Consider the following 14622-nt stretch of genomic DNA (forward strand, 5'->3'; position numbering starts at 1 on the left):
TTTAAAAAAGAAGAGAGAAGGGAGATAGGAACATCAATGATGAGAGAGAATCATTGATCGGCTGCCTCTTGCATGCCCCACACTGGGGATTGAGCCCGCAATCTGGGCATGTGTCCTAACCAGGAATCTAACCGCTACCTCCTGGTTCATAGGTTGATGCTCACCCACTGAGCCATGCCAGCTGGGCTTTAACACTCCTCTCTATTTAACCTCCCCTTTCCATTAGGGTAAAGTCTGTGCTGCAGCAAAACTGTATTTTTTTTCTTTTAAGTGCTAATTTGCCTATTTCTTCTTTGTTCCTAATATTCTTGCCTGTTTATACAAATTATTCATATTTTTGCTACTGCTTTAAAGAGATATGAGAAAGGTGTCAATGTCAGAGCTGTTATTGAATGGGTACCAAGCAATGTGCTAGGCATTCTTAAAATCATTCTTGCTAAACCTCAAAAAATTCTGAGGTCAGTTATCATCTCCATTTTATTGATATAGAAACTGAGGCTCCCAGAGGTTAAATAACTTACTGAAGAAAATATCACAAGTATTATGGTTCATGGCCAAGATGGGATTTGAAAATAGGTCAATTTCCAAAGCCTTTATTTTACTGAACACTGAATCCCTATTATTTTCAACCCTATAAAAATGTAGTATGTTCAGAATAATCTAAAGAGCCACTATTATTAACACAATAGAAGATACTTGGAAAAGCAGTTTACCTAAGCAAGTCTCACTTTATCTATTAACCCTATTTTTAATATATTTATTTTGTGTTCTAATGACATGAATGATGTTACCCAAACTACCAATTTCTAGTATGTTTTTTTTTAATTTGAATTCTTTACTGTTGAAAATATTACATGTCTCCTTTTCCCCTCTAGTATGGTTTTTATTTGTCATGTTCTACATGGTAGGAGATTCTAATGGTTTTAGATGCCTATGAACCTTAGTCACATCCCCTTGGATCCGTCAACACATGCTGTTGTGGTTGAATGATTATCTGCTCCGTCAGTGGCAGAGAATTTCTCTGACATCATCAAATTCCCATTTTCCTAGCTGTCCCTCAAGTCCTTTCACCTTCCAAAGAAATAACTGTTAAGAAGAGACACCAGGATTTTCATATTCTTTAGTTGGCTTCTAACAAAGAAATGCAATTTGAAAGTCAAAGCTGAGCAATGTCTCCCTTATCCTGACCACCTTTTCACCTCCTCTGAAAGGGAAATACATAAAATACTTTGGGAAGTAAAGGAAGGCCAAGAGTGTGAAGAAGAACAGGAAAAGAAAGTTTAGCTAATATTTTGAAGTAATGCCTCACTATGGTGACATGATAATAGCAAATCATTGACCGTTTATTGAATATTTATCAAATAACAACCGCAGTGTTGACTACTTTATTGATACTCAGAGAATCACACAACCAGAAAGACAGAATATAAACCCAGGTCTAAAACACTCCAAATCCCAACTATTTCAGCCACTGTGTCAGACTAGGAGAGGAAATATTTGGCATCAGAGACACATTCAGCCAGTTCCTTGTAGGTTATTACAATAGGCATTGCCTGGCTCTATCAGTTCTATATCAGGATTCCAAGATAGAACATGTTGCTGCTTTGCACCCTCAGTTTGTTCACATTATTCCCTGTCCCCCTCTAACCTTACACTTTGTTGTTGCCCCTGAACTTGGGCCTTAGCATTTCTATTCTGATTCTGCAACACTCACCTTTCTGGATCATATTTACAACTCTATCTTTAATTGCCTTTATGCACGAATAACTCCTTAATCCCAGTTTCCTTGTCTTAGTATCATTTTGGTTACTAGGAGGACCAGGACGCATAGGGCAGTGCTGGCACTTTTAGGGAGAAAACCAATGAGGCCACAGAACCTGTTAAATCACACATGAAGCCATAGTGCAGAGTTTTATTTTTTGGTATTTTGCTCCATACTTCATCTGGTCTTCCTTTCTTCCTTCCCTTCTATCCACTGAACTGTTCAAATAACCCTATTATTATTAGAGAGATGTAATAATATATGCTCTAAGAAATTGGGAAACACAGACAAGCAAAACAAAATCCAGCACATTCCTGCCCTGACTGGTTTGGCTCAGTGGATAGAGCGTCAGCCTGCGGACTGAAGGGTCCCAGGTTCAATTCCGGTCAAGGGTATGTACCTTGGTTGCAGGCACATCCCCAGTAGGGGTTGTGCAGGAGGCAGCCGATCCATGTTTCTCTCTCATTGATGTTTCTAACTCTCTATCCCTCTCCCTTCTTCTCTGTAAAAAATCAATAAAATATATTTTTTTTTAAAATCCAGCACATTCCCACCATTCATGGGTCACCATTATTAACACTTTAGCACATGTCCTTATGGCGTCTTCCAGATAAGGGGAAGACAGGTGTCACATGGGAGATTTATCTCTCCTTTTGGGGGTAGGGGGTGGGGACAGAGACATCAGAGTATTCTTGCAATTTCTTAAGTAACTTTAATTCAAAATAATCAACATGCCATTGTGGGATATCTTGGGGCAAAATAATCAAGCCTGGAACAATTTCCCACTAGATACTCTGTAGGGATCAGATGTGTCTCTAAATTATGTTAATTAATTGTATCTCTTGAATAACACTGATTTCATGATGGAGGGTCTGTTTCCAATATCCATTATACTCAGTAAAAAGCTGCTAATTTTAGCAATGAAACTTGATTTCTAACATCCATTGTACTAATTAATGAAGTATCTACTTTTGATCAGAAATAAAAATAGTTGATGTGCTTGCAGTGCTGCCTCTAGAGCAAGCATGTCAAACTCAAAAGCTAACATGGGCCAATTAACAAGGTTTAAGTTTATGTGGACCGCAAAAAAACAAAAGCTTCAATTTTCATAGAAACGTAGGTTTATTTCAATAGAGACATGCTGAATACAAAGGGCTGAAATAAATGAGTCATCGTTAACATAAAATAATAGAAAACTTTAATAAAAATTAATATTTTTCTTGAACATTAACTTACCAGACACTGAATAACTGCACAAATTTAATAAGTGTGACGCAAATAAACCTATTTTTCTTGTTCTCAGAAAGTGAAATATTTCCTGTTGCACACACCAAACAAGTCAGTACAAGACTAATGACATGGCAATCAGCTGCTAAAATATTCTCTGCTAGTATTAGTGGAGAGAAATGGTGTGCCTGTGCGTAAGGTGCGTAAGGGAAATGAATGTAACATGATTATAGTCATCAGTAATTAGCGAACATTGTAGTTTGTTATTAATATATAGAAACCTGGTGCACGAAATTCATGCACGGGTAGGGTCCCTAGGCCTGGCCAGTGATCAGGGCTGATTGGGGCCTTCAGGCTGCCAGGGCCTCCCTTCCCCAGCTGCTGGCTGGGGCCTTCCTTTGTTCCACACCAGCCCCTGGTGGTCAGCACACGTCATAGTGAGCAATCAAACTCCTGGTCTCCAGGTCGAACTCCCAAGTGGAAACTTTGCATATTAGCTATATATATATATATATATATAATGTATAACAGGATATTATAAAAATTAAGCTATGAAATTTTTATTAAAACATTTCTTACATACTGTTGTATTGGCTGGGCCGTAAAAATATTTGTTGTGGGCCACATGTGACCCACAGGCCGCAAGTTTGACATGCTTGCTCTAGAGTGTTGTCTTAGTCTAATTAAATGCTAGCTGACCATCCTGATAAAGACAGACTACTATCTCTAGAGCAGAACTTATACTAACACAGTATCTCATCATTTTTGCTGGAATAACTATAAAGAAAACAATTATTGTAACATCAGACTCTTTTGCTCCTCCCTGCCTCTGCCTGGGGTTTCCCTTCCACTTTAGTTTAAGAGTTTGTATAGATGTAATCCTTTCTTCCTTCCTTTCTATTTCTCCTCCCTTACTGTCTCATACAGGTTATATTTTCTCCCTAACTTATAAAGATTTTCCTCATAATTCTAAGAGCTACTTATGTTCTCCTTCATTGCTTCAAAAATGGCACTATAGACACATTATGATTATCCTTTTTCACTTTAAGAAATGAGCACTTACTAGTAAATGCTTACTACTTGTAGAGCATTGTGAATTCCAGATTCCTTATCTCTCTTCTATGAAAGGAAGGCTGAAAGTAATGAAGAAAGGAATTATTACTTCCAAAATTTTGCAAAGATGTCTAGATTTTAGAACTGGCTCTACAAATGAAAAATATAATAGCTATTTAAAGAAAAACAAGGTTCTAAACTTATAGGTAGTCTAATAATAGAAGAAAACAGCAAGTAGCAACTCTTATATAATGATTATATTGGCAAATGTCAGTAAGGTACTACATAAGTTTTCTTTAGGAAGTAACTTAAAGAACAGGCTTAAGAATTCATTTTGAGGCGAGTATCTAATTCTAGACAAATGACACTATTTTATGTTTGTTTTTCTCAGAGTGCAAACTGTTCTGTTTTTATTTTTATTTATATACCTCTGACTATGAAGGGTAAGGGGCATGCTAACTCATAATGATGATAGAACAAGCTTAAAAGAAGCTTGTTTTGGCAGGCTTGTTACAAGCTTATAAATTGCTAATACAATTTCTATTTTCAAAAAGAAGAAAGAGATCTCTAGTTCTACTTTGGGAGAAAATTTAAGATAATCAGTCAATTAGTTGCTTTGCTATCTTAAGTCAAACAATGAGTCCAGTAGAATTTTCTCTTTCAACTGACTGAATTAACTACATAAATATATAAATGAGTTAGAATGCTCTAACTCATTTTGTCTAATACCTGTAATAACTACCAAAGTAGAACTAGAGATCTCCTTCTTCTTTTTGAAAATAGAAATTGTATGCATGTATATAAGCACAACCAATAGACACAAGACACTGTGGGGGGGCGGTGAGGGCAAGGACTGGAGGGTAGGGGAGGAGGCTGGGAAGAGGTCAATGGGGGAAAAAAAGGAGACACATGTACTACTATTTGTAATACCTTAAACAATAAAATAAAAAATAAATAGCTAACACCCATCTGCTCTTCTGAAATTAAACTAAAAGATATTACTTGCATGCACATGTAATATCAAATACTTTCAAATTTCAACTAAATTTAATATCCTAATTATAATATGAAGGAGAGGTAAAAGTAAGTTATGTCATCCCATATATGTTTTAATAATACATAGGTCTCAGGGTATGAATATATATGGTAGGGATTTGAAAGACCACTGATGTTGTGGACACTAGAAGGAAAACCAGTCAGTCATTGTGAAAAGTAATAACAACCCTGCTGGTGTGGCTCAGAGGTTGAGTGTCAACCTATGAACCAGGAAGTCACAGTTCAATTCCCAGTCAGAGCACATGCCCGGGTTGCGGGATCAATTCTCAGTGTGGAATGTGTAGGAGGCAGCCAATCAATGATTCTCTCTCATTATTGATGTTTCTATCTCTCCCTCTCCCTTCCTCTGAAATCAATAAAAATATTTTTAAAAGTAAAAAAATAAATAAATAAATTCAATTGCATACAAAAATTTTGTACTTTTACTTTTCTCCCCCCACATTTTATACTATTGTTGTCATACTGTGTATATTTTATATTGTATGTTCATTAAAATAAATTATTTTAGCTACAATTATTTTTAATATTAGTTTTTGAACTTTTGTACTAGAGATAAAAGTGATTTATTTACACACCATCATCATAGTATTAGGGTATTCTGAATTTTACCATTGAGTTTTGTATTTTTATGTTTTCATGTTGATACTTAGTGCACTTTCATTTTAACTTGAAGAACTTTCTTTAGCATTTCTTGGAAGCCAAGTCTAGTGCTGATGAACTCCCTTAACTTGTGTTTGGGAATGTCTTTATCTCTTCCTCATTTCTGAAGGACACTTTTTCTGATTTTAGTATTCTTGGTTGGATCTTTTATCTTATAACTTTGAATATTTCCTCCCACTATCTCCTGGTATGCAAGGTTTTTACAGAGAAATCCACTGATAGACGTATGGGGGTTCTTTTGTATGTGCTGAGTCATTTTTGTTAGGCTGCTTTTAAAATTCTCTCTTTGACATCTAGCATTTTGATTAAAATGTGTCATCATCTTTGGTTTGATCTTGCTTGGGGTCCTTTGAGCCTCCTGTACCTGGATGTAGATTTCTCTCCCAAGATTTAGGGAGTTTTCAGCTTTTATTTCTTTAAATAAGCTCTCTGCTACCTTCTCTCTCTTCTTTTCCTGGAACTCCCATGGTGTGAATGTTAGTTCACTTGATGGTGTCCATAATTCACATAGGCTTTCTTCGTTTAAAAAAAAATGTTCCTCAGTCTAATTTCAAATGCTCTGTCTTCAAGTTTTCTGCTTTATTCTTCTGCATGACCAAGTTTGTTTTTGAAGCTGTCTAATTTTTTTCTTGTTTTTTTTGTTTGCTTATTTGTTTTGTTAGTTTTTATCCTGTTGTATTCTTCAGGTCTAGTATTTCTGCTTGATTCTTTTTTTATTTCTATTTCTTTATTAAACTTCTTAATTTATTCATCATTGATTTTCTGATTTTGTTAAATTGTCTACCTGGGGTTTGTTTTTGTTTATTTTCATTTCATTGGGTTTCTTTAAGATGCTTATTTTGAATTATTTGTTAGGCAAATTGTAGATTTCCATTTCTTTGGGATTGGTTACTGGACCTTTATTATTTTCCTTTGTTGGTATCATATTTGCCTGATTCTTCTTTATCCATATATACTTGCATTGGTGTCTGTGCATTTAAAGGTGTAAGCACCTTGTCTAGTCTTTACAGACTGATTTCAGCAGGTAAACATTTTCTCCTGCCTATTCCCCAAGCCAATGGGATTACCTATAGAATTGCAGTCAGGCTGGGTTGTCGCTAGTTTTGAGGCTGGATCTGTAGCAGGTCTGTTACAAGGAGCTCAACTAGGCAAGGCTGTCTGATTCCTGGTTGAGTGGGACTATCGTTGGTCAAATGTCCATGTCAGTGTCCACCCAGATGGGTCCCTGGGTGGGCAGGATGGACTCTGGGCCATGGCTAAGAGGACACATATAAAGGATGTCTTATTTGGCCATTTTAAGGGCATCACTTTTGTTCATTTTTTTTAATTTTGTTTTATTGCTTAAAATATTACAAAGAGTAGTACTTATGTCTCCTTTTCCCCCCTTCTGTTCATTTTTTATGGCACCTGGCAATAAGAATCTCTCAAAAGTCATGGGAAGGGTAAATCAATGACTATATTTGAGTTTATGAAGATTATTACAAACAGTGTGCACACCAGCTGTTTTCCATCTCTATGGTGAACATAATTATAAATGATAGTTTAAGTTTGAGAACATGCAATTTAGAGAATAAAGTTTAGACTAGGAAATATACCCTTGCACTATCCTGTTGTGACTATTTTTCAGTTACAGTTGACATCCAACATTGTTTTGTGTTAATTTCAGGTGTATAGCACAGCAGTTAAACATTTATATAATTTGCAATGTGATCCCTCAGGTAATTCTAATACCCACCTGGTACCACAAATAGTTATTACAATATTGTTGACTATATTCCCTATGCTGTACTTTACATCCCATGACTGTTTTGTAGCCAATTATTTCTTAATTCCTTCACCTGTTTTTTACCCATTCTCCAACCCTTCTCCCTTCTGGCATCCATCAATATGTTTTCTGTATCTATAAGTATGTTTCTTCATTTCTTTTGTCCTTTATATTTCACATATAAATTATATCATATGGTATTTGTCTTTATCTGCCTGGCTTATTTCACTTACCATAATGCTCTCTAGGTTCATCCATGCTGTCGCAAATGATGCCTAGCTAGTTTTGAGCTGTTTATAAATTTGAGTTGTCTTTAAGAGATCACAAACCTATTCTTTAAAAAAACTTGACATAATTTTGTTGCTTTTACCTATCATTATAAAAATGATATCATTTTTTAAAGTTTCTCCAGTACATGAAGCTCATACATATTATTCAATATATGTTCTTACAGATACTTTTAAAATATATTTTTTATTTATTTCAGAGAAGAAGGGAGAGGGAGAGAGAGATAGAAACATCAATGATGAGATAGAATCATTGATGGGCTGCTTCCTGCTTGCCCCATATCTGGAATTGAACCCACATCCCAGGCGCGTGCCCTGACCAAGAATCAAACTGTGACCTCTTGGTTTATAAGTCAACACTCAACCACTGAATCACACTGGCCGGGCCAGATATTTTTTTAAATCTAAGAGATGTTACCCAAGATTCATCTTCAGCTGGTAATTGAGAAAAAGGAAGATTCCTTACCCATATGATTTCGAGTCAGAATATATTGGTGAATTTAGTATGGCATTTGTCGCGGTTTTGGAATCTGATAAGTTTTAAATTCAGAGTTTGATTTTGGTAGTAAATAAATGCCTAGCCCATCATTGCACTGATGAAGACTCTTGGGAAAGAGAAGAATTGCTATCAATCAGGGGTTTCATTGATTTGAGGATGCTGATGCAGCTGTTTGCAAGGGGCTTCTTAGTCACATTTACTCCTAGGATAATCTGCATGTGAGCAATTTCTTTTTATCTGAGTGTTATTGGCTTAAATGCTATAAATTAATCCATATGACATAAAGATATAGACAACTGACTGAGGCCATAACAGCAATTCCTGAGGTTCATTTAAGCTATTGTAGTTACTGTATATATTACTCTAGGCAATAGTCTATCCCCTCTGTGATGAAAGTGTGTATTTCTGCTATTTTATTGAGAGCAAATACCCTGTCGTGTAAGGACCAATTATCATAGAGCTGGAGCTACAGTGTTCATGTTTTGTGGTGTTCTGGTTAATTACCTAACAGCTAACTGTAGCTCTTTGGTGTCTATATATCCTGTCCCAAAAAGAGTTCCTCAAAGTATGGTCTCTCAATCAGCAATAGCATCACCTGAGAGTTTTTTATAAATGTAAATTCTCAGCACCTATTTTAGACCTACTGAATGAAAAAAACTGTATTTAACAAGCCCTCCAAATTGTGGTCATTTATGCTCAAGTATGAAAACCACTTTTCTAGAGAAGTTTACAGGGAATCTAAGGCCTTCCCTTGAGTCACAATGAGAAATTACATTTCAAGATTATTCAAAAGGAGTCTTGCTAAACTCCAACCCCTCACCTCCTAGCAAATCCTTTCAGAGCCCATCTGGGCATCATGGTGTGTGCACCACCAAAGCCTTCTCTCAAAGGAAATGGCCCAGGCCTTTAGAAAATCTATACACTGGCTATAAGATATAAGCCATGCAATACCCAAATGAAAGGGCATTCATTCATTTAATCATCTGATGTATTTGAGCATCTACTAAGCTCTAGTTACATTATCTGAGTCAAGAATCTTTTGGTCAAAGAAAGAAGATAAGATGTAAGTACAATAGCCGAAACCGGTTTGGCTCAGTGGATAGAGCGTCAGCCTGCGGACTGAAAGGTCCCAGGTTCGATTCCGGTCAAGGGCATGTACCTGGGTTGCGGGCACATCCCCAGTGGGAGATGTGCAGGAGGCAGCTGATCGATGTTTCTCTCTCATCGATGTTTCTAACTATCTATCTCTCTCCCTTCCTCTCTGTAAAAAACCAATAAAATATATTTAAAAAAAAAGATGTAAGTACAATAATGTAATATATGGGAAAAGAGATCACCCCACACTCAGAGACATCAAACTCAAATTCAAAGGAAACAAATTGCGTATTTAGCTGCTGAATTTGACAATAGTTAGCCATAAATATTTTTCAGCTATCATAAACATAATCAGTGGTGAGGTTTGAAAAGATAAATTTTGTGACTCTATGTGGAATGGGCCAGAAGGAGAAGGAAGACCCACTAAAAATAATTATAACAACTGAAAACAAGTACAGCCTGACCTAGGATGAAAGTAGACTCAAAAGGGTTCTTATTAGTGAATGGCTATGAGATTGTTGGTAAATGAAAAGGGATAAGTGGAACATATAGATAAAGTTTGGAGACTAAATAAGATTGTTATGTTATTAAAAGATCAGCCAAAGGACATGTATGCATGCATATAAGCCTAACCAATGGACACAGACAACAGGGGGGTGAGGACATGAGTGGGGGGTGGAGGGGCAATAGGGGGATAAAGACACATATGTAATACCTTAATCAATAAATAAATTTAAAAAAATAAAATTAAAGTGAAATAAAAGGTGAAGATGGGAAGCTTGTTATTTTGTGAGCAAGTTGAATGTAGGGTACATAATGAACATTCATTCAAATTAAGGGGCCCAAATTATAGGTAGAACTAGAGGACTACTGGTAGTTCATGAGAAGAAAACAGAATTGGACATGTAAGGGAGACATGCACACAGAAGTGATTGTTAATGTTATGTGAAGAAAGGAGATTTTTTAAGGGAAAGTGGGTTGAAAGAAAAATGAAACAGGATATAGAAAACATCTTGAGAAATTATAGTGTTTATGGGTTGGAAGAGAGTCATCCATGGAAGAGGTAGAGGAACCAGAAACAGTGTCATGTAAACAAAAGTTCCAGCTGGAACTTACCAGTATTGGTGGAGCAATTGTTACATTTCTTCTGAGTCATCAGTGCTCTGTTCTTATTGATGTTCAGATTGATCTAGTTTTCAAATATTTTTAAGCTTAATAGGGCAAAGCTTAAAAAGGGCAAAGAATGAGGATCCAGTCATTACAAATCTTAGATTTGGGCAAACTTTAACACTTTATAGAACTTTCTGGTAAACTAGAAGAGAACAGCTTCCAAGAAGGAAAATAGTATGTGCATGAAATCATTCTACTATCTACAGTCTGGTTTAAGGAGCCCTCCCTCATAATAAAGACAGTAATTAGAACTGAGGTGAATTATGAATTCTGATATCACATCCTGAAAAGGACATTGATGAATGAGAGACTATCCAGAAGATAACTGACTCCTTGTTCTTAGAAACAATAAATGAGAAATCTGGGATGTTTATCTTAAAAACTTTGAGAGAAATTCATTGATGCATGATAGTGTCAACAAATATTTGAAGGATTCTTATGTAAAAAGGGGGAAGAATGAGGAAAGGAACATATTTTAGAACCAAGTTTTATTCATTTACATTGTAATTTTTTATTCTTATTTTCAAACTGATCAACATGATGAGAAAATAATTTGACAGCATATTACTTGTAAAATACAGTCCCAAAATCCAAGAACCAACTTCTGGTAAAAATTAAATAATCCACTGTCAAGCAACTCGCAGTTTTTTCTCTCTCTCTCTCTTTTTTTCAACAGGGTAAAATGACTAAAGGCGGGATTAATTGAATGTACCACAATTTAGAATAAGCACACGCTATCCAAATATGTGGCTTTTTATAAGCAGCCAGGATTCTCTATGATGTGTGCATCAAAAATGCTAGAAGTTAACATATTATTATTCTTTTCATTGATTTTTCTCCTACTGCCCTCACAACGGCAACAACAAAATGAAAACATGATCCCTTACACCTCCAAATTAGTTCCAGAATAGTTGGCATTATTGAATTGTTATTGAAAACTAACGAAGGCTTCTTTCATTCATCCCCCGGAAGTGAAACATTTGGAGATGTTTGTGAAAAGAGGTGAATGTTTTCATATCCTATTATTTCTTTTGTAAAACAGTGACTTCAACTTTACCCTGTAATGTTTTTGACAGACAATAAAGATTATGACGCATACTTGTCCTACACCAAAGTGGATCCTGACCAGTGGAATCAAGAGACGGGGGAAGAAGAGCGCTTCGCTCTTGAAATCCTACCTGACATGCTTGAGAAGCACTATGGATATAAGTTGTTTATACCAGACAGAGATTTAATTCCAACTGGAAGTAAGTGCATGTTTTCATTCGCATCTTCTTGTGTCTATCTGTGTAGTCATCATTTTTAGATAGAACTTGACCTTTTGGTTCTTCATTTCAAAAACTGTATGTGTCAGATTGTTAAGAAAGAAATGTTGTTATGTGTTCATCTGAAACTTAATTGTGACACCTCTGAAGTGGTACTTCCATCATTTTATAAAGCATCTCATTTTGATGAGCCCTAACATTTAAATAAACCAAATGAGAGATTTATGCCTGGAAAAATATTTCTAGCATTCAAAGAAGCAAAGCCCCTACTCTATTCAAAGTGATCATTGGCTATTTTCATCTCCTCAAGATGTTACCCAACAAACACCAATTCTCATTTAATGTGTGAAAGAGAATCTTCCAGGGCTTTCTGGACCACATTTTGGATTTACTCATTCTGATCACTCTTTTCTCTTTTGTAGCATACATTGAAGATGTAGCAAGATGTGTAGATCAAAGCAAGCGGCTGATTATTGTCATGACCCCAAATTACGTAGTCAGAAGGGGCTGGAGCATCTTTGAGCTGGAGACCAGACTTCGAAACATGCTTGTGACTGGAGAAATTAAAGTGATACTAATTGAATGCAGTGAACTGCGAGGAATTATGAACTACCAGGAGGTGGAGGCCCTCAAGCACACCATCAAGCTCCTGACGGTTATTAAGTGGCATGGACCAAAATGCAACAAGTTGAACTCTAAGTTCTGGAAACGTTTACAATATGAAATGCCTTTTAAGAGGATAGAACCCATTACACACGAGCAGGCTTTAGATGTTAGCGAGCAGGGGCCTTTCGGGGAGCTGCAGACTGTCTCGGCCATTTCCATGGCTGCAGCCACCTCCACAGCTCTAGCCACTGCCCATCCAGATCTCCGTTCCAATTTTCACAACACGTACCATTCACAAATGCGCCAGAAACACTACTACCGAAGCTATGAGTATGATGTACCTCCTACTGGCACCCTGCCTCTTACCTCCATAGGAAATCAGCATACCTATTGCAACATCCCTATGACACTCATCAATGGGCAGCGGCCACAGACAAAATCCAGCAGGGAGCAGAATCCAGACGAGGCCCACACAAACAGTGCTATCCTGCCGCTGTTGCCAAGGGAGACCAGTATATCCAGTGTGATTTGGTGACAGAAAAGCAAGGGACATCCTGTCCCTGGGAGCTTGAGTAGAGTCTGCAGTCCAGTGCCTGGAACTAAATCCTCGACTGCTGCTGTTAAAAACATGCATTACAATCTCTAGAACACGAGGAAAAACAGGGTCTTGTACATATGATTTTTGCAGTTTCTTTGTAGCATCGATGTCTTGTTGTTTTACCACGTCTCTTACTCATTACATTTTTGACTTTGTTTTATATGTCACTGGAATTTGTAAATTTACATTTTTTTAAAGAAGAGACTTATGTGTAGATAGAAAACCCTTTTTTGCTTCATGAGTTTAGTTTTAGAAGGGGTTTCATTTCCTTTTCTTGATTTTGTTTTGCTTTTAACATTTCCTTGGGGTGCTTGGACAAATCCATCTGATGGGACAAGGAGCACCGGATCCTCTCTTGGGTTCTACCTAGGATCAGCAGGGCCACGCGGGCCTTCAGAGAGCAGTGCACCGACTGCCAGCATTGCCATTTGAGGGGAGAAAAACAAAGAAGAGAACACTTGCTCATAGGATGGCCCCGCCAATCAGAGCCCTCAATCTTTTCCTTGTCCCACCTCATTTCCCACCTCTGCCCTTCTAATGGCGGCATGATGTGTAAATTCTGAGGAAGGGTGGGGGTGGGTCTAACTGTCTTAACATTTAATTCACTGCTGGTCAGAATACACTCCAGACCCAAAAGTGTGCTAGTCACTTAACAGTGACCACTACAGCGTGCTAAGAAGAGAAGATCAAGGGCATGAAAATGGGGGAAAGAGTGTTGTTTCCGTTTTTTAAATGAGTTGATGTACCCTTATATAAATATATAAATATATATAAATATACAACAAAACAAACAAAAAAACAAAAACAAAAAACAAAAAAACAAAAAACATAAAAAAAGTAAGCCCTATATTTGATCACTTCCTGGAAAGGCATGAATGTGTTTGTGGCTGTTTTTGTTTGATATTCTACTTCCTCTTTTCCCTCTGTATTATTTTCTGCAAATGAGATTATGTGCAAATGCCTGGCAAGTTAACTCAAAGGGGTGAATCAAACAGAAGTCAAAATGAAATTTACATTGAAGGCTTCCAAACCAAAGGGAAGAACAGGATGTGTCATCAAATATGTTTTGTCACCTTGTATTATACAAAATGTTATTTTCTAAAGAGTCAGAACAAATCTGTGAAACTTATTATGGGGTTCTCTTGTATTAAATGTTAATTCACTGTATTTAATTTTCAATGCTACATACAGAATCCAGTGTTTGGTTTCAGTTTGTGAACATAAGTAACACTTATTAATATCCAAGTGTTTAAATAAGAACTCAGGAGGTCAAATATATGAATACCTAGAGAAATCAGTATTTTCAAAATAAACATTATTTACACAAAATGGTTTTTAAATTAGGTAAGAACGTGTTTAAAATAATTTTATTGTATAAAAATTAGTTTCATTTTAACTGTATAATTCTGTCTTTCAGAAACAGAAAGCTGATGCTCCCAGGAAATCCCTCCCTACTGTGTAGCTTTATGTTTGAAATCAGTAACATAAGCAGCTAATATATATTTATGTTGAAGATAATGCAAAATCTGTCATACCGAAACTTGCAGAGGGCAGAATTGTTAAAGGGAAATATTACCTA

At 36.5% G+C, this 14622-nt stretch overlaps 1 protein-coding gene across 1 annotated transcript in view; it reads left to right on the forward strand.

Annotated features, from left to right (window-relative positions):
• Positions 1 to 13863, forward strand: part of IL1RAPL1 (interleukin 1 receptor accessory protein like 1) — a 1338708-nt gene extending 1324845 nt beyond the window's left edge. The window contains exons 10-11 of the mRNA XM_006085649.3: positions 11651 to 11821; positions 12262 to 13863. Coding sequence (XP_006085711.1) covers positions 11651 to 11821; positions 12262 to 12980 — 890 coding nt within the window. The 3' untranslated portion in view covers positions 12981 to 13863. The remainder of the gene's footprint in view (positions 1 to 11650; positions 11822 to 12261) is intronic.
• The last annotated feature ends 759 nt before the right edge of the window (positions 13864 to 14622 follow it).

Source organism: Myotis lucifugus, unplaced genomic scaffold, assembly GCF_000147115.1.
Source record: "Myotis lucifugus unplaced genomic scaffold, Myoluc2.0 scaffold_20, whole genome shotgun sequence".
Classification (NCBI taxonomy): Eukaryota; Metazoa; Chordata; class Mammalia; order Chiroptera; family Vespertilionidae; genus Myotis; species Myotis lucifugus.